Genomic DNA, 21898 nt, shown 5'->3' on the forward strand with positions numbered 1-21898 from the left:
CTGCAAAATAAGCCTCAAAAGTTATCAGTGATGCACCAGCGTGTTCGTATATATTTCCTATAGAGAGAACATGCGAATGGCTGTGCATTTATTTGTGCAATGAATGACAGCTGTCATAGGATATGTATTTTATGTATTTGTGTTATTTAAGGTGAGCTTACTAAACCATGTGTAAATTGTGTTACGTAATGATATTTTGCAGCGTGCAATTTTTTGGGAAGCGTTGATGCTTTTACTGACAAAACTCTGAATCAGAAGCCGTTGTTGTGTTGTTGTCAGTCAGTCAGTCTCCCCTCACCCCCTCCACTCCGCAGCTTATGCTGCCTTAACGTGCTATCGGAAATTTCCTAATTCCCACTTTAGAAGTTGTGATTACGAGCTTGTTGCATTCAAGTGCTTTGTTGTCGGAGTGAACAGGAATCATGGTGGACACCAGGTTATTCTTGCCTATTTATTGGGAAAATCTTATTAAAACCATCATCATTTGTAGTCTCCAAAGCACCGACAACCATGTAAACATTCCAGATAGTCCGCTTTCTGCTGATTCTGTAATTTCAGTCAAATGCAGGCTATTTTCGCTGTGTACCAAACATACAACACACTTCATATGATTACTCTTACATTTAAATATGTACTACGTTAATGTCAAGACAAGACGACCTAGCTGTTTTGGAGAAAAAAAACAATAAAACCACACCTGCCACAGCAGTCTAGTTCTCCCCGCCACCATGTTTAAAGCTTATGACACGCCCATCTCTGGAATTGGGGTATCAGAATTATTTCCGAACTTCCCAGTGGTAAACACAACATCAGAAGGCGTTCATGTGCAATTTTTACCTAGGAAACTCGTATTTACGATAATTCCGATAGCACGTGAAGGCAGCTTTAACCACGCCCGCTTTTATTGCATTTTTCAAAACTGTGGTGAGAACTGACGGCTGCTAAAACAGGGTGTTTCATGACCCTTTTATCCCTAGATGTATGAGCTGTTTTGGGGCTCTTTAGAAGTTTTGACATGCTCTTACATTTGTGTTTTTTCAGATGCTTATAAACATATTAATGGCAAAAGTGTAATTACACTGTATTCAGCAAAAACTGGGCTATCATAATATGAGAGCAACATGAATGTACATGCATAAACATTTTTCTCTCAAAAATGCAAGCATGTTTTCTGAAAAAAAAAAAAAAAAAACATTTTTTAAATTAAGGCCTCAAAACAAGCAATAGATGTGTTCACAAGACTTTTGACTAATGGGTGTATTTGCCTAGATTTTTTGCTTCAAACTTATGTGAGAATCATTGAGCTGACACATTCACATACAACAATATTTTCATTTACAATTGGTAAAACACTTTTTCTTTACTGAGGCCGATATGCGAGGAGGCGTGAACGATCCAAGAATAATAATGTGATCACTCCTGAGAAACAAAAGACCTGCATAATAATGAGCTGCATAATGACTGAGCTTCAGGTAGGCCTACTAGATTTTAGGTTTACTAGAAAAGTACAGTAACAGTAAAAAAAAAAAGTTTTCTGGGGGGAAAATCTAAATATTTTTACTTAAAGTTTTTTCTTAAAGCAAGCTAAATTATCTGCCAAAAAAGAAACAAGATTTCAAGATTTTTTGAAAGAAGAGCTAAAAAAACTGTAATATTGTGACACTGAACCCAATTCGATATTCAATAAATACAAATAACTGAATAATTGGTAATGATGAATGTTATAAGTAAAATGTGGGATTTAAAACAACATAATGCAAAGCAATTATGATTTCAAATAGTATCTGGTGACTTTAGGGACACTTTTCCCCAGTCATTTCAAAAGGCAAACATTTTCTGAATCATTTGTAAACGATCAAATACACAAAATCCTCAAATATCATTTCGAGCTTCAGTCAGAAACACGTGAAATGCATGAGCCAGCGCTAAGGCTATTGTCTGCTATATTGGTACCAAATATACTAATATATTTATTATACCAGTCTGTTATATTATATCAAATATATTAAAAACGTTTATTAAAATTAAGATACAATTTATACAAAACAATATTCACTGTAAAAAAGGCAATTAATACTTATAAATATATTTTCCGTCTTCAGTTCATTTATGAGACGCGTGCGCGAAGGCTATTGTCTGTTAGATTGAATTGTCACATAGGTTGCATTGGTGCATTTACTCTGCAAACAGTAAAGGTGGAGATCCGCGTTGCATTTGTTGAAGTTCTGGTTTGATCATGGCAGATTTAATCACAGAAATTGTCCAAGTGGCTTGTGAAGCAACAAAGGCCCTGTCCCAAATAGCACACTTCATGTGCACTTTCGGTTGAAATTGTGAATGTTTTTTAGACCTGTGTTTCCCAACCGGGGTGCCGTCTGACGAGACGCTGTGAGAAAATTAGTCTCTGTGCACTCACCCGAAAGCGCGCACACGTCTCACAGCAAATATTGAGTTCTCTTTCAAGTCTTACTTTTAGTGTGAGTTTGTCCGTTCAAGAGCATGTCAACATGTCCATCTTGAGTATTCTAGCAGACATAGGCTGCGTTCGAAACCGCATACTTCCCTACTATATAGTATGTAAAAAGCAGTAGGCGAGCGAAGAGTATGCTCGAATCCTTTGTATTCATAAAAGAGTAGGCGAGAACTACCAGGGTTTTGGAGTATTTCTCGCGAGATTCGGACGTGCGTATACTGATGTTGCGTTCGAATATGCCTACTTAACTACTATATAGTAGGCGAAAACAGTACGTGAAAGGAGAAGTATGTTCGAAACCTCAGTAATCATAAAAGAGTAGGCGAGAAGTTCCCGGATGGCTTACTGATTCCGCCCAGATTGTGAAGTACCCATCGTCGGATACTTTTCTATCCCTGCCTTCCCATGAGGCCACAGGAAAGGAGACGTCAGACGGAGAAAAGCCAATCAAATGTGAGTATTACAAACCAAAATCACGGTTCCTTGTGTTAAAATCGCATTTGTTGGACTACTGTAGAGTAACGTTAAACTGTTGAATTGTTAAAAGTGTAAAGACGACAGACAGTATAGTGTAGTTGTGATTGGGCTGTAAAAACACGTTTTATTATGTATGAGCTCCAGTAACACACACACACGTCTCCAAAGTGGATTTACATAAACGATATACTTAAAGATAAAGATGCTTACTAAATGTTTATTTAACATCTGACAGGAACATTTTCGATAAGTATTGCAGATGACATCACAGCATGAAATAGACATCTGATCAGAGTGATGTGTGTGTGCTATAATGTAGAGTTCACTGTTGTCATCACTGCTTACTTTACATGAACGTCAGTAATGTTAATAGATCTACATAAAGTAACTAAACATAAGTTATCTTTTTTTATTTGTCCATTAGTACTGTTGGTGAATTGAGGAACATTAACACATCAGCAACTACCTCAACATTTAAGGCTATTGAGCACATAAACTTTTATGCTTTTATCAAGGTGTTGTTTAAGAAACAGGTAACGTGAATGTTGTCTGATGTTACAGGGCCAGAAGAGCTCATGTGTGTTTATCTGGTGGAGACTGGAGAGAGGCTGATGAAGGAAGCCTGTCATCAAAGGCTTTGAGTGTACTACAGAAATGAATAAAACATACATTTAAATCTTAAGTTGTATTTTATTTTAATTTCAAACAGAGTTATTTCAGCACTTTTCTGATTCTTGATGTCTGTGCGTTTGCTGCAGAGCTTCTGTGGATAAGCCTTGCTCAAGGACACACTGGTGGTGACGGCTGCGGAGATCCAAGCAGAAACCTTCTGCTTATCAGTTCAGTGTTTAGCCCACTACACCACAAAAGTCATAAAGCTACAATACAAATAGCATGTAATTGTAAAAAATATTAAATCAAATATGGCAAGAAATGGGATGCTGACAACATGAATTGTGAAATGTTTTAAGTAGTCATGCTGATTGAGAGCAGGCAGACGGATGTTTGGAGCAGACACATCAGCAGTCAGAGATTGTCCCGCACATGTTCTCCCACTCTTGCTTCAAGGTTGTGGGGTTCAGAAGGGACAGGAGGGACGGCTAGGACAGGCGAAGGTGTTCACGGTGGTCAACTGCTTCATCAAGCTGTGTTGAGATGGCAGCAGATGTGGGGTTCACCGTCTGTAAATGTGTGATGGTTTGTTAGAACAATACGTTTGAATAAAGCTTTGTTTCATGGTGACTTATTCATTTGTGATGTTTACTTTTATTAATTCTTTTACTCATTAATTCATGTTTCCTATTGTTGTCAGTAAATAAAATATTTTATTAACTCATGCATTTATTCATTGCTTGACTGAAAATTGGTATTCACATCGGCTGCATTTGTTCTAGTATTTTCATGCATCGCTATGTCATATGACAACAAGTTGCATTTTGCTTGTTTTACTAAAACAATATAATTTTCAGTAAAAAAAAAAGTAATATAATTAAGTATTGGTCAGCATTTGTTATTATTATTATTATTGTAAGTGTTTTAGTGGGCTAGCAATGCAATTCATTCTGAGGTAATCTTAATTTTGAATAGTGATAACTTACATTTTAAGAGTATAAAATCAACAGTGTTCTCCCAAGGTGAGATCTTCGAGCAGCTGAAAGACGTCCTCGTTGCAGACTCTGAGGGAAACCGCACAGGTCGGGCTTGGGAGTTATTGATGCTTTGAGCTCTCACTGCACCTGTCACTCATAGGCCTATCTTTTATTTTATAATTACATGGTTGTATCTTTAACAATCCTAATAATAAAACATATATCATGGGTTTGCATACATTATATACAAAGAAAAAACAATAACAAGGTTAGATATCTTTGAATAAGGGATTGAGGGATAAAACAGGAGTTAAATTTAAAAAGGAAAATATAAAGGAGATTTAGGCCAATTTTGCTTGTGGATGAAATGTTTTGCATATAAAATAAAGAAATTAACAACATATTTAAGAGATCACGATTGTGGGTTTTGGTAAGGATAAAACTGGGTCAGATTAGTAGGGTTAATATCACAAAATAAATGGGCAGCTGTTTCTTCAACAAGCCCACACAATTAGCAAGTTTAATCAATATTAAGATATTTATAGATCGATGAATTAAACCTGTCACTCGTCTTTCAAGTTGCGCTTGAGATAACGTCGTAGGTCACATGATAACGTCAACATGGCGCATAAAGTGCGGATCGCATTCATACTTAACGAGATCAGGCAATATAGTACCTACTCTTTTAGAGCTCGTTAAGTAAGTACTTATTGAAAATGAGTACCTACTCAATGAGTATGCGGTTTCGAACGCAGCCACTGTCTGTATATGCCTTACGTAAACTTTACAGTCGAGAAAGACGACGCATATCCGAGCTTTAGGTATTAAAGGGGCAGTAGCATTAGGTCTTAAAGGGGCAGTAGCCTTTACTGCTGTCTGTTTAATGTCAAAAGACAAGGACATCATTCACTGCTCTTGATTGAATAGCTTTTGTAAGTTTAAAAATTATTACTCTTTAATGTATACAGTCAAATATGCAGTGTTATTTTACATTTGATCAATTTCTGTACCTGAAAACTAATGTTAGACGTACCTGAAAAACCTGAAAAGCGTTGTTTATTTTATTAGTAGGCCTATCTTTGCTCAATAGTATTTATTTGTGCTGCTGCTTGTATTTAAATAATTTGTTCTTATTATTTTCTTTATTTTTATTTGACAGTAGTGCTTTTTTTCACTGAACATAGCAAATACTGAACCGTACCGAAACCGTGAGCCTAAAACCGTGATACAAACCGAACTGTGAGCAAACTGTACCGTTACACCCCTAGCGTAACGTATGCGAGGGGGGGCCACAAAATGGAGAACATTTTCAAAGGGTGCCATGACTGAAAAAAGGTTGGGAAACACTGGTTTAGACTACAGAAAGCAAGCAGTGCAGCCGTTATAGTGCGATCGACAGAGATTTGAGAATGAAACCAACCTGTTTGTTCCTCAGTTTCTTCATGTTTCACTCTCAATGTTTCTTCAATCTTCACGTCTTCTCTCTCCTCTTTCTCTGTTTGTTCCTCAGTTTCTTCATGTTTCACTCTCAAAGTTTCTTCAATCTTCACGTCTTCTCTCTCCTCTTTCTCTGTTTGTTCCTCAGTTTCTTCATGTTTCACTCTCAATGTTTCTTCAATCTTCACGTCTTCACTCTCCTCTTTCTCTGTTTGTTCCTCAGTTTCTTCATGTTTCACTCTCAATGTTTCTTCAATCTTCACGTCTTCTCTCTCCTCTTTCTCTGTTTGTTCCTCAGTTTCTTCATGTTTCACTCTCAATGTTTCTTCAATCTTCATTTCTTCACTCTCCTCTTTCTCTGTGTGTTCTTCAGTTTCTTCATGTTTCAAACTGAATACATTTTCAATCTTCAGGTCTTCACTCTCCTCTTTAATAAACACCATCTTTATAAAGGATCTCAATCGCTTCTCCAGGAGTTTTTCTGTGTGTTTGTCTTGTTTAAGATGAGAATAATTAACAGAAAGAAAAATAAATCCACATTAAATCTTTGAGTGTCTCAATCAGCATCAGCACAGTCTCAGTAACACTCAATATATATATATATATATATATATATAATTCATATAATTATAATCAATATGTGTGTGTGTGTGTGTGTGTGTATATTCTCTGGCGAGTAGAGATGAGAGATTGAGTAATTGCTTTGGAAAATGATTCAGTGATTTCTATCTCTATTTCTACAATCATTAAATAAAATAAAATTGGTATATATTTATTGATTGTAGAAATTTTATATATAAAAAAAACATACATATATAAAAATTATTTTATTTAATGATTGTAGAAATAGAGATAGAAATAGAGCGCTTTGAATCACTGAATCATTTTCCAAAGCAATTACTCAATCTCTCATCTCTACTCGCCAGAGACTGAACTCATGTGAGAACTCAAGAGAGAAATGAGAAGCTCCTTCTGTTACTCATGAGTTTATTCTGTTACTTTACTCACACAACGTTAATAAGTGTTAGATAATGCAATGCAATTTTACATTTAATAATAAGTAATTCAATCTGTGTCGCCTGTAAAACTTTGAAGATTGTTTCTATTGTTTAAACACTTTAAACGCTTAAAACACAAACCTTTCTCCAGCCGAGTCACAACAGATGCAGGAGCGCGGCGCGGACTTATGACGTCACACCACCACACCAAAATAAAAGTCTCGTTTACACACTCCAGTCTACATTCACAGAAGTGCACACATACAAATAATACAAGAGATGACAGAAATTCAGAGTTGAATGTATTGCTGAAATACATGTTGTTCAATGATGTGCTGAAAATATGAAACTAGTAAAGACTGAGAGACTGTGTCTAAAAGTTAAAACTGTTTTGTTTAGGGGAATCAATTATTTATCTATTTTTCTTATTTATATAAATGATCTATATCTAGATATATAGATTTACATCTAGATATATTCTTAATGATAAATATATTATTAAATAATAAATATGTAATATAAAATCCCAATAATTTTTGAGTGACAGGGAAGAGAAGACATTGTTGAATAAAGTCATTATTTTTGTTAATTTTTTTGCGCATGAGAAGTATTCTCGTCGCTTCATAACATGAAGGTTGAACCACTGGAGTCACATGGACTATTTAAAAAAAAGTTTTTACAACCTTTCTGGTAAATCAAAGTGTTAAATTGCTGTCTATGGAGAGGTCAGTGAGCTCTCGGATTTCATCAAAAATATCATAATGTGTGTTCTGAAGCTGAACGAAGGTCTGACGCTTTGCTCAAATTAGTAAATTTATAGTCTTTATAATCAGTGTAAAGAAACCCAGATCTTCAATAAGTCTCGATAGGTTTATTAACTTTAATATCAGCGAACAACAATATAATGTTACCTACTGTAGTTAAATTCATTTAATTTAAATAAACCACGTCTTTTGTACCATATTTTATATTTATAAATAGCATCAGCTCCAATATATAGTGTCATACATTAAGTTTTCAAAACAGAAGAGTCGAGATTAGAGACTGTGGAATATTTATGTTAATGGTAAGTTGTAAATGACTACTGGGTTCTGTTTGCCCTAACACAACATTATATTTGGACATAATCTGGCTGGTCCTGAGGGATATGGCCAGTTTTCAGGTGTTATCAAATCTCCAGTTTGAAGTATTCATAATTCTTATTAAAAAAAATCTGGGCCCTCGCATTTATCTTGTGGTTTTCTAGAAGGTTCCCCATTAAAAAGACACTTAATAGACTAAGATTACACACAACATTAATAACATTTTATGTTTACATAGCATGAAGTTTAAATTTGAAGTGGCATAAATTGTATCTTCTGTATTTATAGAAAACTCCAGTGCAGAATATCAGGAGAAGAAGATCGAAAATCGAGGGGCCAATCTGGAACAACTCAAGTCCATCAGACAGAACTGCTCCTAGAAGACTATCCAGGCCACCAAAAGTAAAGATGCTGCAACAAGTCCTTCACCAGGATTACTGGCTGACCTGCGATACCATTGACCTGGCCAGCTTCCTCACAGCAAAGGACAACATGGACATTGATGGGTTTCAGTCAGTTCTGTCCTTTAGTGCTATTGCTAATGGAGGGATTGTGGGAACGCCACAAAAAACTCCAGTTTGTGCAGATATTGCACATTCGGCAAAACAACTGGATCACAGTTAGCAATTTATTTTGTGATGAATCAGCTCTCTGTGTATGACAGTAAAAGCGCCCTCTGGACCCGAGAACCCTACAGACACTGTCCTCGCCGGTAAGGCCACAGTCAGCCAATCAAATCTAAGCAATTGTGGCGTGTTCTCAATAGCATTTACATATGCTCTATGCAAGGGCCATCCACCAAAGCTATGCATATTTAATGAAGGCAGGCTAAGGGCACAACTGTATGCTTCATTAAAATAAAAACAGCATCACACTTTGCATGAGTGAAGCTGAGGCAAACATGACCAAAACTGCAGAACCAGTTTACTGTGTTTGCAGAACAGCCCATAACAAGAGCTCATGGTCCAGTGCTCTGAATGCCAAGAGTGTTATCATCCTACATGTGCAGATACATCCAGAACTGTAATCGGAAATGATCAGGTCTGGCAATGTTTCAAATGCCACTGATGACATAGTGGACTGGACACTACATGAGAAACACCACAGTGGGGAACACCAAATGAGTGCAATAAGAAGAAGCTTTATTTTTTATTTTAGTATTTTAAATTATTTAACGTTTTAATTTAAACGTACCACTGCTGTATTTTAACCTTGCATTTTATTTATTTTATATTCATTTTTTATTTGTAATTTATATAAGTAAAGGAGTGAAATCCAGATCCCTATTTATTTAGGGTCTTACAAAAATAAAACAAGACATTTTTGTATAACCGTGCAACACTATGCAAATTATTAGATTTTTTTTCATGAATAAATGCAGTGTAAGAATGGACTTTTTGGGGGTGATTTTGCTTTTATTTTTCTCAAAACTAAACAGTAAAATGACTTGGAAATAAACAGTAATTCATCTTCTGTATTCAAATTACGGAATCTCACAGTTCAAAATGCTTACACTAAGCCTGAAGACATTGCACACCAGTTACGCTCGTCTGATGTAGCGAAAGCATTTTGAACTGTGAGAGGTTTTTTTTCTTCACTTTTTCTGTAAGTTGGAAGTTATAAATTGTACTTTATGGACCAGTTATGATGGATAGATGCACTTTTATGGACTTCAGAAAAGAGCAACAGTCACTGCCATACTGGATACACCTGAAAGTATCCCTGTTTCTTTTCTTTGCTTAAATATTGGAAAGCTTCTGAATACAGACACTTCCTCCTATTTTACAGCCTTCCCTGTTTGTTTGTCATTTTACCCCGAAAATATCTTGACCATTTACTACTTCTAGTACAGGCCAGATACATTCTTGTTCAAGATTCAATTTTCCCCCAAAACATTGACAAAGCTGATGGCCTTTTAAAAGCATTTGTGGGCCTAATTTATCAAAATAGTTCCATGAAATATGCTTGAATGTAATTAAATAAATATTGTATACAGTGTATTTAATTATTTTGTAAGTATTTGTATTAATTTTCACTTGTGCTGGACAGCAGTCCTGCAGGATTTTTCACTTGTGTTGCAGTTGTGCTGGATGCTCCTGCATGTTTCTGTTGTACTGAAGGCTTCATTCTAAAACCTGTAGGAATTTCCTGGAGGATTTCATCATTCCTACAGGATACCTTCAAAAATCCTGCAGAAAAAATCTCAGGATTCCAGTAGGTTATTTTTGTAAAGGTGATCCACATTATCATCTTCTTCTGCCGCCCCTGCCTGATCCCCATATCCCTCCTCATCTTCTGCATCTTCTTGGACTCCACCTCTCTCATCTTCGTTCATTTTGACAAATGATGTCTGTTATCTGCGGCCATGCCACAATGACCACGGAGCTTTATATGTGCTCTATTTAATAGATTTTTTCAAATACATACATACATACATACATACATACATACATATATATATATATTATATATATATATATATATATATATATATATATATATATATATATATATATATATATATATATATATATATATATATATATATATATATATATATACAGTGAGGAAAATAAGTATTTGAACACCCTGCTATTTTGCAAGTTCTCCCACTTAGAAATCATGGAGGGGTCTGAAATTGTCATCGTAGGTGCATGTCCACTGTGAGAGACATAATCTTTAAAAAAAAAAAATCCAGAAATCACAATGTATGCTTTTTTTAAACTATTTATATGTATGATACAGCTGCAAATAAGTATTTGAACACCTGAGAAAATCAATGTTAATATTTGGTACAGTAGCCTTTGTTTGCAATTACAGAGGTCAAACGTTTCCTGTAGTTTTCCACCAGGTTTGCACACACTGCAGGAGGGATTTTGGCCCACTCCTCCACACAGATCTTCTCTAGATCCGTCAGGTTTCTGGCCTGTCGCTGAGAAACACAGAGTTTGAGCTCCTCCAAAGATTCTCTATTGGGTTTAGGTCTGGAGACTGGCTAGGCCACGCCAGAACCTTGATATGCTTCTTACAGAGCCACTCCTTGGTTATCCTGGCTGTGTGCTTCGGGTCATTGTCATGTAGGAAGACCCAGCCTCGTCCCATCTTCATTGCTCTAACTGAGGGAAGGAGGTTGTTCCCCAAAATCTCGCAATACATGGCCCCGGTCATCCTCTCCTTAATACAGTGCAGTCGCCCTGTCCCATGTGCAGAAAAACACCCCCAAAGCATGATGCTACCACCCCCATGCTTCACAGTAGGGATGGTGTTCTTGGGATGGTACTCATCATTCTTCTTCCTCCAAACACGTTTAGTGGAATTATGACCAAAAAGTTCTATTTTGGTCTCATCTGACCACATGACTTTCTCCCATGACTCCTCTGGATCATCCAAATGGTCATTGGCAAACTGAAGACGGGCCTGGACATGTGCTGGTTTAAGCAGGGGAACCTTCCGTGCCATGCATGATTTCAAACCATGACGTCTTAGTGTATTACCAACAGTAACCTTGGAAACGGTGGTCCCAGCTCTTTTCAGGTCATTGACCAGCTCCTCCCGTGTAGTTCTGGGCTGATTTCTCACCTTTCTTAGGATCATTGAGACCCCACGAGGTGAGATCTTGCATGGAGCCCCAGTCCGAGGGAGATTGACAGTTATGTTTAGCTTCTTCCATTTTCTAATGATTGCTCCAACATTGGACCTTTTTTCACCAAGCTGCTTAGCAATTTCCCCGTAGCCCTTTCCAGCCTTGTGGGGGTGTACAATTTTGTCTCTAGTGTCTTTGGACAGCTCTTTGGTCTTGGCCATGTTAGTAGTTGGATTCTTACTGATTGTATGGGGTGGACAGGTGTCTTTATGCAGCTAACGACCTCAAACAGGTCCATCTAATTTAGGATAATAAATGGAGTGGAGGTGGACATTTTAAAGGCAGACTAACAGGTCTTTGAGGGTCAGAATTCTAGCTGATAGACAGGTGTTCAAATACTTATTTGCAGCTGTATCATACAAATAAATAGTTTAAAAATCATACATTGTGATTTCTGGATTTTCTTTTTTTAGATTATGTCTCTCACAGTGGACATGCACCTACAATGACAATTTCAGACCCCTCCATGATTTCTAAGTGGGAGAACTTGCAAAAAAGCAGGGTGTTCAAATACTTATTTTCCTCACTGTATGTATATTTATTTTATATATATATATATATATATATATATATATATATATATATATATATATATATATATATATATATATATATATATTATTTATTTAATTCTTTTTTTATGCACTTTTTAAAAATAGCATAGATAAAATAAAAATAATGAGCAAAACAAGAACAATCATTCAATAATTTAAAAAAAAACTTAAACCTTTGCACATACATAAAAAATATTATAAAAAAATGTATTACAATTTGTGATGCATTGTTCCTGACTTCTAAATTAATCATTCCCTTGATTCACACAAATGTTTTTTCTACGAACAAAAAGTTGCGATTTTCTAGGCCTACGGACAGCGCCTGAAAATAGGCTAACTTCTGTCAACATAACCAACGTGACCACCTGCTTACACAGGGAGCGTGCTGGGGACTATTTTCAGGTGCTGCGTAAAATTATTACGCAGGAATGAGAGTACGGTTCTTAGCCATATTGGCCAAGAAAAACACAACTTTTCCTTCTGTCTTAGTACACGATGTAACTACAGAAGTGTCCAGATTTATATAGGAAAAATATCAATATATTATTGAGAGAGATGCTAATGGTCTAATCAGATTCAATGATCTATGCTAAGCTATACTAAAAGTGCTACTGCCAGATCTGAAGAACATTCTAGGGTTGAGTCTTGTAGATGAGCATCTGATATAAACCACATTTAAAGGTCTTGTGTGAACAGCCTCACCCAAAAAAAGACAAAAAACATTGTATTTTGAGTGGAAAATCATGTTCAGCTGCAATGTGAATATAGCCCTAATTTCACACAGATACATATTTTCTGGTGCCATTTGAAATTGTAGAGCCTCAGATCTGCATGACTTTTCAGGAATATCTGTACGTGATGGCAAAAGACAAGGCAGCCAGAGAAAAAACATAAAATAAACAGAAGAGATCTCTTGGCAAAATAACTGGTCATGTGAATTAAACAACGAGGGAAAAGGTTTAATTTTCAAGTCTACACGTTCTCTCTCCAGTGAATCCTCAAGGTTATCTTTAAAGGGTTAGTTCACCCAAAAATTAAAATTCTGTCATTAATTACTCACCCTCATGTCGTTGGACACCCGTAAGACCTCCGTTCATATTCGGAACACAAATGAAGATATTTTAGTTGAAAGCTGATGGCTGAGAAAGGCTTCACACAGGCCTCCATTGGCATTCAGTACATTGACACTTCCAAGATCCATGAAAGGCACTTAAAACGTCGTTACAAAGTCCATCTCACCACAGTGGCTCTACAATAATCTTACGATGCGACGACAATAGTTTTTGTGCGCAGAAAAAAATCAAAATAACACCTTTATCCAACTTGTTCTCGACTTCCGTGTGTGCCTCCACGACGCATGCGCGAGAATATGACGCAGATCCGGCGTTCGGACATATGACCCAGAAGCGATTTGTTTACGAGCAGAGGAAGACGCGCGTGTCTAAGCTGTTGGATTCTACATTGATCGTGCTTTAGGTCTCGGCGTTGTTCTCAAAATGGGGCTTAAGTGTGTATTTCATGGATTCCCGAACGCCGGCGCTACGTCATATTCTCGCGCATGCGTCGTGGAGGCATACACGGAAGTCGAGAACAAGTTGGATAAAGGTGTTATTTTGATTTTTTTTTGCGCACAAAAACTATTGTCGTCGCATCGTAAGATTATTGTAGAGCCACTGTGGTGAGATAGACTTTGTAACGACGTTTTAAGTGCCTTTCATGGATCTTGGAAGTGTCAATGTACTGAATGCCAATGGAGGCCTGTCTGAAGCCTTTCTCAGCATCAGCTTTCAACTAAAATATCTTCTTCTTACGGGTCTTACGGGTCTCGAACGACATGAGGGTGAGTAATTAATGACAGAATTTTCATTTTTGGGTGAACTAACCCTTTAAATCTGAAACCCTTTTCACACTGACCACATGTGAATGGGCTCTCTCCTGTGCGAATTCTCATGTGGTTATTGGGTAGTTGACAAATGACCAAGAAAAAGTACTTTTTTTGGAAAACATAACTTTTTATGAAAAAATACATATATTTGTGGAGTATGAAAACTGCAGTTCCAGAAAATAGTAGTGGTCACTCATTTTGTCAATGACTTCACATATTTTTTTCACTTTTTCACTCAACAGTACTGTAAATGTGTCCTATGGTGTGACATTTATAAAGTACTAAGATATTATATTAAATAACATAAAACAAATACTTGAGACCGAATTGTTCACATTATTAAAACATTATTTTCTTAAAGTGATATTTATTTTAAATGAAAATACTAATTAGAATCATTTTCACCATGAATAGATGAAGTTGATAAACTTTTCCCTACGAATGTCAATAAAACTTTTTCGCCAACCTTACAAAACTGTTTGAATTTGTACCTATCTAAGAGGAGATATTATTGTAACTCCCCTAATGCCAAACTTGACTCTTTTTTAAAAAGATATTTTAAAATAAGTATATTTTTCTGTTGTTTTATGTTTGTCACACCATAGGACAAAACGTCACACCAAAGGACAAAGATAGTCATTGCATAAAAAGAGTAAGAATATGTAGTGTTTATTGTAACAATTACAAAGGAGGACATTTGTTTTTATTTTTCAACAATATAAACTGTGCAAAACATAGCACACCAAAAGTAACTTTGATACTTATATATACATCAATAAGGAAACATTGATGCATATACACTCACCTAAAGGATTATTAGGAACACCATACTAATACTGATTTTGACCCCCTTTCGCCTTCAGAACTGCCTTAATTCTACGTGGCATTGATTCAACAAGGTGCTGAAAGCATTCTTTAGAAATGTTGGCCCATATTGATAGGAGAGCATCTTGCAGTTGATGGAGATTTGTGGGATGCACATCCAGGGCATGAAGCTCCCGTTCCACCACATCCCAAAGATGCTCTATTGGGTTGAGATCTGGTGACTGTGGGGGCCATTTTAGTTCAGTGAACTCATTGTCATGTTCAAGAAACCAATTTGAAATGATTGGAGCTTTGTGACGGTGCATTATCCTGCTGGAGGTAGCCACCAGAGGATGGGGACATGGGGCTCATAAAGGGATGGACATGGTCAGAAACAATGCTCAGGTAGGCCGTGGCATTTAAACGATGTCCAATTGGCACTAAGGGGCCTGAAGTGTGCCAAGATAACATCCCCCACACCATTACACCACCACCACCAGCCTGCACAGTGGTAACAAGGCATGATGGATCCATGTTCTCATTCTGCTTACGCCAAATTCTGACTCTACCATCTGAATGTCTCAACAGAAATCGAGACTCATCAAACCAGGCAACATTTTTCCAGTCTTCAACTGTCCAATTTTGGTGAGCTTTTGCAAATTGTAGCCTATTTTTCCTATTTGTAGTGGAGATGAGTGGGACCCGGTGGGGTTGTAAAAAAAACTAAAAATAACTTGGGTATTAAAACAACAAATTCATGTAAAACAAGAAAATGTTTAACCATTTACAGTATTCTAAATGATGAAAATGTGAAATAAATTATGTTTTATCTTCTGTGACAGTGAAAAAGCCACGTCACGTCAACTACCCAAATACATTTTCCTGCCAGAAACCCTCCTCTTAGAACAGATTCTGTCAGAATATATTTTATTATGTTGAAATTTCCCCCTAACTTTAAAAAAAAAAACCATTACTATAACTTGATTTGAGGTCAAAATCACTTCAGAAAATGCATTTTCCTGTCAGAAACCCTCCTCTCAGAACATATTCTGTCAGAATATATTTTATTATATTGAAATGTTCCCCTTACTTTTAAAAAAACATTAATATAACTTGATTTGAGGTCAAAATCACTTCAGAAAATAAATTTTCCTGTCAGAAACCCTCCTCTCACAACATATTCTGTCAGGATATATTTTATTATATTGATATTTCTCCCTAACTTTTTAAAAAACATTACTATAACTTGATTTGAGGTCAAAATTACTCCAGAAAATGTATTTTCCTGTCAGAAACCCTCCTCTGAGAACAGATTCTGTCAGGACATATTTTATTATATTGAAATGTCCCTTTTTAAAAAAAATCATTCATATAACTTGATTTGAGGTCAAAATCACTTCAGAAAATACATTTTTCCGTCAGAAACCCTCCTCTGAGAACAGATTCTGTCAGAATATATTTTATTATATTGAAATGTCCCCCTTAGTTTTTTAAAAATCATTAATATAACTTGATTTGAGGTCAAAATCACTTCAGAAAATACATTTTTCCATCAGAAACCCTCCTCTCACAACATATTCTATCAGAATATATTTTATTATATTGATATTTCCCCCTTACTTTTTAAAAATCATGAATGTACCTTGATTTGAGGTCAAAATCACTTCAGAAAATACATTTTTCCGTCAGAAACCCTCCTCTCAGAACATATTCTGTCAGAATATATTTTATTATATTGAAATGTCCCCCTTACTTTTAAAAAAACATTAATATAACTTGATTTGAGGTCAAAATCACTTCAGAAAATACATTTTCCTGTCAGAAACCCTCCTCTCACAACATATTCTGTCAGAATATATTTTATTATATTGAAATGTCCCCCTTACTTTTAAAAAAACATTAATATAACTTGATTTGAGGTCAAAATCACTTCAGAAAATGCATTTTCCTGTCAGAAACCCTCCTCTCACAACATATTCTGTCAGAATATATTTTATTATATTGAAATGTCCCCCTTACTTTTAAAAAAACATTAATATAACTTGATTTGAGGTCAAAATCACTTCAGAAAATAAATTTTCCTGTCAGAAACCCTCCTCTCACAACATATTCTGTCAGGATATATTTTATTATATTGATATTTCTCCCTAACTTTTTAAAAAACATTACTATAACTTGATTTGAGGTCAAAATTACTCCAGAAAATGTATTTTCCTGTCAGAAACCCTCCTCTGAGAACAGATTCTGTCAGGACATATTTTATTATATTGAAATGTCCCTTTTTAAAAAAAATCATTCATATAACTTGATTTGAGGTCAAAATCACTTCAGAAAATACATTTTTCCGTCAGAAACCCTCCTCTCACAACATATTCTGTCAGGATATATTTTATTATATTGAAATGTCCCCCTTAGTTTTTAAAAATCATGAATGTACCTTGATTTGAGGTCAAAATCACTTCAGAAAATAAATTTTCCTGTCAGAAACCCTCCTCTCAGAACAGATTCTGTCAGGATATATTTTATTATGTTGAAATTTCCCCCTAACTTTAAAAAAATGATGACATATAATGTTTTACACTGTAATAATGAAATAATTATTTGAAGCCCAGCTCTTTTACCTGAAATATTCTAATCGCACGTGCATCGCGGTTGTGACGTCACCGGCGCGCTCCCGCTGCGCGCTCTCGCTTCTTCAGTCCGCGGGAGATCTGAGGGGAGAAAGGCGCGTGTTTGATCGCTCCTGTTCAAAAGCGTCTTAAAGGTTAAGAATCGATGATTAATTGATCTGTGTTTTGTTAAGATGTGTAAATGAGAAGCGAGAGTATGTTATCTTTCACTAGAGCCGAGTTTAAAGGCGTTTAATCTGCAGAAGTGTAGTTTAACCGAGGGAATGCAGTGTGAAGGTTTTATGTGAGCGCTTCGCCTGTGGAGATGAATTTCTCTCCTGTGCTTCAATGTTTGGCAAATTCATAATACACTGATTAATAACTGCATGTTTACAACTTGTGCAGGCATGGTGATGTGTTTTGATGTGTTTTTGTGATTTCTTCGTCGTGTGTTAAAAACTGGATTGGCTTTATATGATTTTTTTTTTTAATCTTTTCAATGTATGTATGTATTTATGTTTTAAATAATGTGTTTAAACTAGTTTTAGTTGTTAAATAACATTTTAAAGTGTTGATTCATTTTGTGACTGTTTTTATGTCACTTTACATGGAAAGTGCTTATTCATACTTGAAATTATCAGTTTTTATGAGTATTTGAGAGAGATCTTCAAACCTTTTCACTGCTCCAGGATCAGTTGAGCTGCTCTGGATGAATCATTATCATATTTACTGTTATTACCTTCACAATTCATAATCAAAGAGCCATGTTTGCAGTTGTGCCTCCATGACATTTGAGAATTATTTTAAAGTTTTAAAACCACTGATATTTGTAAAATGTGTTTATATGAGAGGTTTCAAACCTGAAATTATCCATAGCATTACGTTTTTTATTTTTTAAGACATAATTTCTAATTGTTTTCTTAGTTTGTACCATAGCTGACATTTAAAATACGATATTATTATGATTATTAGATTCAAATTAAATATGTTTGATAGTATATATCAGATTATTGTAAAAGGGAATAATACACCTGGACACACAAATATGCACATCATGTCATTGAGTCAAATATCAAACACTAAATGTGTGTAATTGAGCAGGTGAAATATACACTTTTATGATGGATAGATGCACTTTTATGATGGATAGATGCACTTTTATGATAGATCGATGCACTTTTATGATGGATAGATGCACTTTTATGATAGATAGATGCACTTTTATGATGGACGGATGCACTTTTATGATAGATAGATGCACTTTTATGATGGACGGATGCACTTTTATGATGGACGGATGCACTTTTATGATGGACGGATGCACTTTTATGATGGACGGATGCACTTTTATGATGATAGATGCACTTTTATGATGGACGGATGCAGTTTTATGATGGATGGTAGAGGTGTGCGATACCGCTAGATTTGGTATCGATCCGATACCAAGTAAATACAGGGCCAGTATCGCCGATACCGATACCAATACCGATACTTTTTAATAATTAAGGTGGATGCGTCTTCAACCTAAATCTTAATGAATTTTCATGACTTTTAATTTGTTTTTGTGATTTGCATTTTGGGTTATTAATCAGTACTACAAAAGCTTTTGTTCAGAAACAATTTTTGGTTACTTCTGCTTTATTTAAATAAACAAAGTTACAAAATTATTATTCAAGTAGCATGTTAACAAAAAAAAATGTTTCTCCTCTTTAGTGCACTTCAAAATAAATATAAAAAATGTAAAATAAATTCTCCTTGTAAGATATGAGAATAAAATAACGTTTCTCCTCTTTAGTGCACTTTTCAGGATTTGAAAAAAAAAAATCATAATGTTTGTACAAATTAGTTGTATTGCCACTGTATTTTAAAGACTTTCTACAAATGGTACAAGTCGCTGTTGTCTCATTTTCGGCATGAAAATACATACAACGCTCCTCTTTCTCTCTGATGCCATTCTCCGTCTCTGACTGACTAGAAATGCGCGCGCGCCTGACTGCTGGTGGAGCGGCGCGCTAGTGGTGAGTCACGTGACGGTACAACACAGGAGAGAGGGGGAGAGCAGTGTCGAGCACGAGCAGCACTCTTGGGAGGAGGATTACAGAGAGCTTGCAATGCTCTGCTCTTTGACAGCAGCAGCATTTTGACAAACTCAGTCAGGTCGCAAAACGAGAGAAACTGAAACTTAAGTATCGATATTTTCACGTTGGTATCGATCAATACCGATACCAACGTTGGTATCGATATTATCGATATTAGTATCGATCTGCCCACCTCTAATGGATGGATTTTACGGAAAGTTTTACGGAAATACAGTAGGCCTAAGTAAAACCCCGCTTATTCAAGGATGAACATATATTGCATGGTCGGAGCAAACACTGTAAGTGTCTAAAATACATACGCACAATTCTAATGAATGATACATGACATTTAACCTAATGTCATTTAACTGAGTATACGAAGGAAACTGCTAAAGTAACTACAACATTACCAACACTGAAATAAGAGTATGCGTTTATTTATCAATCAGATGCGCAAAAAGTAGCCTTCGATAATAGCAACAGTAAACACCGGTGCGTTTTCTTTCAGAATCATCATAAGGAAAATGACCCGTATAAAGAGAACAAAGAGGGTTTTTCTTTCTATACTGTGAATAAAAGTTAGTTTAGGATTAGTTGGAAAAGTGCATGATATAAGAGTCTCTCCATGCAGCATTGTGTGTTTAATGCCAGGAACACTTTAATAAGGTTGTGTAGCCATTAACATTATCCTATGCAATAGTTATCATTAACTAACAATACTTTTAAAGCCTTTTTAAATATTTCCCCCTCCGAACGGCCCTGCTCCAGAGGTAGTACTTTTTCGGGGGTGGGACTTGGGCGCTGAACATGCTGATTGGTTGAGCTCACGCAGCATTTTATTCAACCGGCATTTTAAAAAGTCTTTTGCGAGGATCGTTCTGCGTTCAGCAAATATCAGCCTTGCTCTTTCTGTCCGATGACGTGTGTTTGTCTCAGCCATCTCACGGTCACTGTCCTTAGATTCTCTATACTTGTTATTGTTGCAGACAGTATCGCACAAAAATTACTATTGTCCGTCTCTGACTGGAGGAGCAGTCGCGCCGCCCGCAGTCCTACATCACCGGACTAATCTGCCTAATCTTCACGGTACTTTAGACCGCAGTGGAAATGCAAACAGCTGCAGGTCTGGGGGAAGAAAAGTTCCTGTAAAAAAAGTTCCTGATACAAATTATTCCGGGTAATTTCGGTGGAAACGGGGCTTTAGATTTCATTAAATATATCTTGATTAAGTGTTCTGAAGATGAATAAACGTCTAACGGGTTTGGAACAACATGAGGGTGAGTAATTAATGACATAATTAACATATTTGGATGAAGTTAGCCTTTAATTTACTTGGAAATCTGTCAATTCTAACCAAAATAGTTTCTTGTTTGAGTCATGAAATTCCAAGATGATTGAACTTTTCCCACCATAAACTTGCTGTATTTTTAAAATACATATAGTATTAATTGTAATTGGTCTGTTTTTGTGTTGTCTAGGGAACCATCATTCAATTTTGTTTTAACACTAGCAAAGATGGACCTGTATGTTCACCCGGAAAGTGCTAAAATTTAACACCCATGGTGACAAATCTCCCAACATATTTTTGCTGTGTTTCAAGTTGCACTTGCAGAAGTGTGAGTGTGTGAGTAATGAATACATTCTTTGACTTTTCTATTTGTATTTATTTGTATTTTTTTATTTATTTATAATACTTTATTTTTCTTGTAATGTGTAGAAATCCCTGTACAAGTTCTTGTCAGATAAATTTGTAAAAGTACATTTGCACAAATTGTTCTTGAATGTATTCACTGAATAAACTCATCAGTGAAGCTGGATTATTTGTTGTAATTTTTATTTTGTATTAATGTTAGGATAATTGAACTTTGATTGAAGTAAAATTGAAAAGGAGTACATCATTATTTTACTGGAGTAATAATATGGTTTATTTGTGTACTACATTCACCACTGCTTACATTTCATATACAAATTAAGAATTTTTTATTTTGTGTTACACAACTATAGTGTTGACTATCCCATGCAAAAACTTTAAATTGGTGAAACTTTTATAATTACCTTTCTGGTAATTACCTAGCTTAACAACAACATAATTTGCAGTCTTTTAGTGATGCAGGGTGATAGTCTGTTTTTAAGACTATATATTAATGTCTTTATCATAAAATCACTGTTGACTAACTTGCTGCATGGTGTAGTTTTAATTGATCTATCAGTATTGATAACTAATCAGTAAATATACTTACAAAGCTAAAGATGCTCTGTGTTTGGATGG

At 35.7% G+C, this 21898-nt stretch overlaps 1 protein-coding gene across 1 annotated transcript; it reads right to left on the reverse strand.

The window, feature by feature from the left end:
• Positions 1-3624: 3624 nt before the first annotated feature.
• LOC307132050 (uncharacterized protein) lies at positions 3625-6463 on the reverse strand. Its single transcript, XM_079826183.1, has 3 exons — positions 5960-6463; positions 4549-4626; positions 3625-4131 (listed from the first exon to the last, which is right to left on the reverse strand). Exons 1-3 carry the CDS (start codon positions 6417-6419, stop codon positions 4091-4093), a joined length of 579 nt encoding a protein of 192 aa, XP_079682309.1. The 5' UTR covers positions 6420-6463; the 3' UTR covers positions 3625-4090.
• Between the last annotated feature and the right edge of the window lie 15435 nt (positions 6464-21898).

This window comes from Gobio gobio, assembly GCF_949357685.1.
Source record: "Gobio gobio genome assembly, chromosome: 1".
Classification (NCBI taxonomy): Eukaryota; Metazoa; Chordata; class Actinopteri; order Cypriniformes; family Gobionidae; genus Gobio; species Gobio gobio.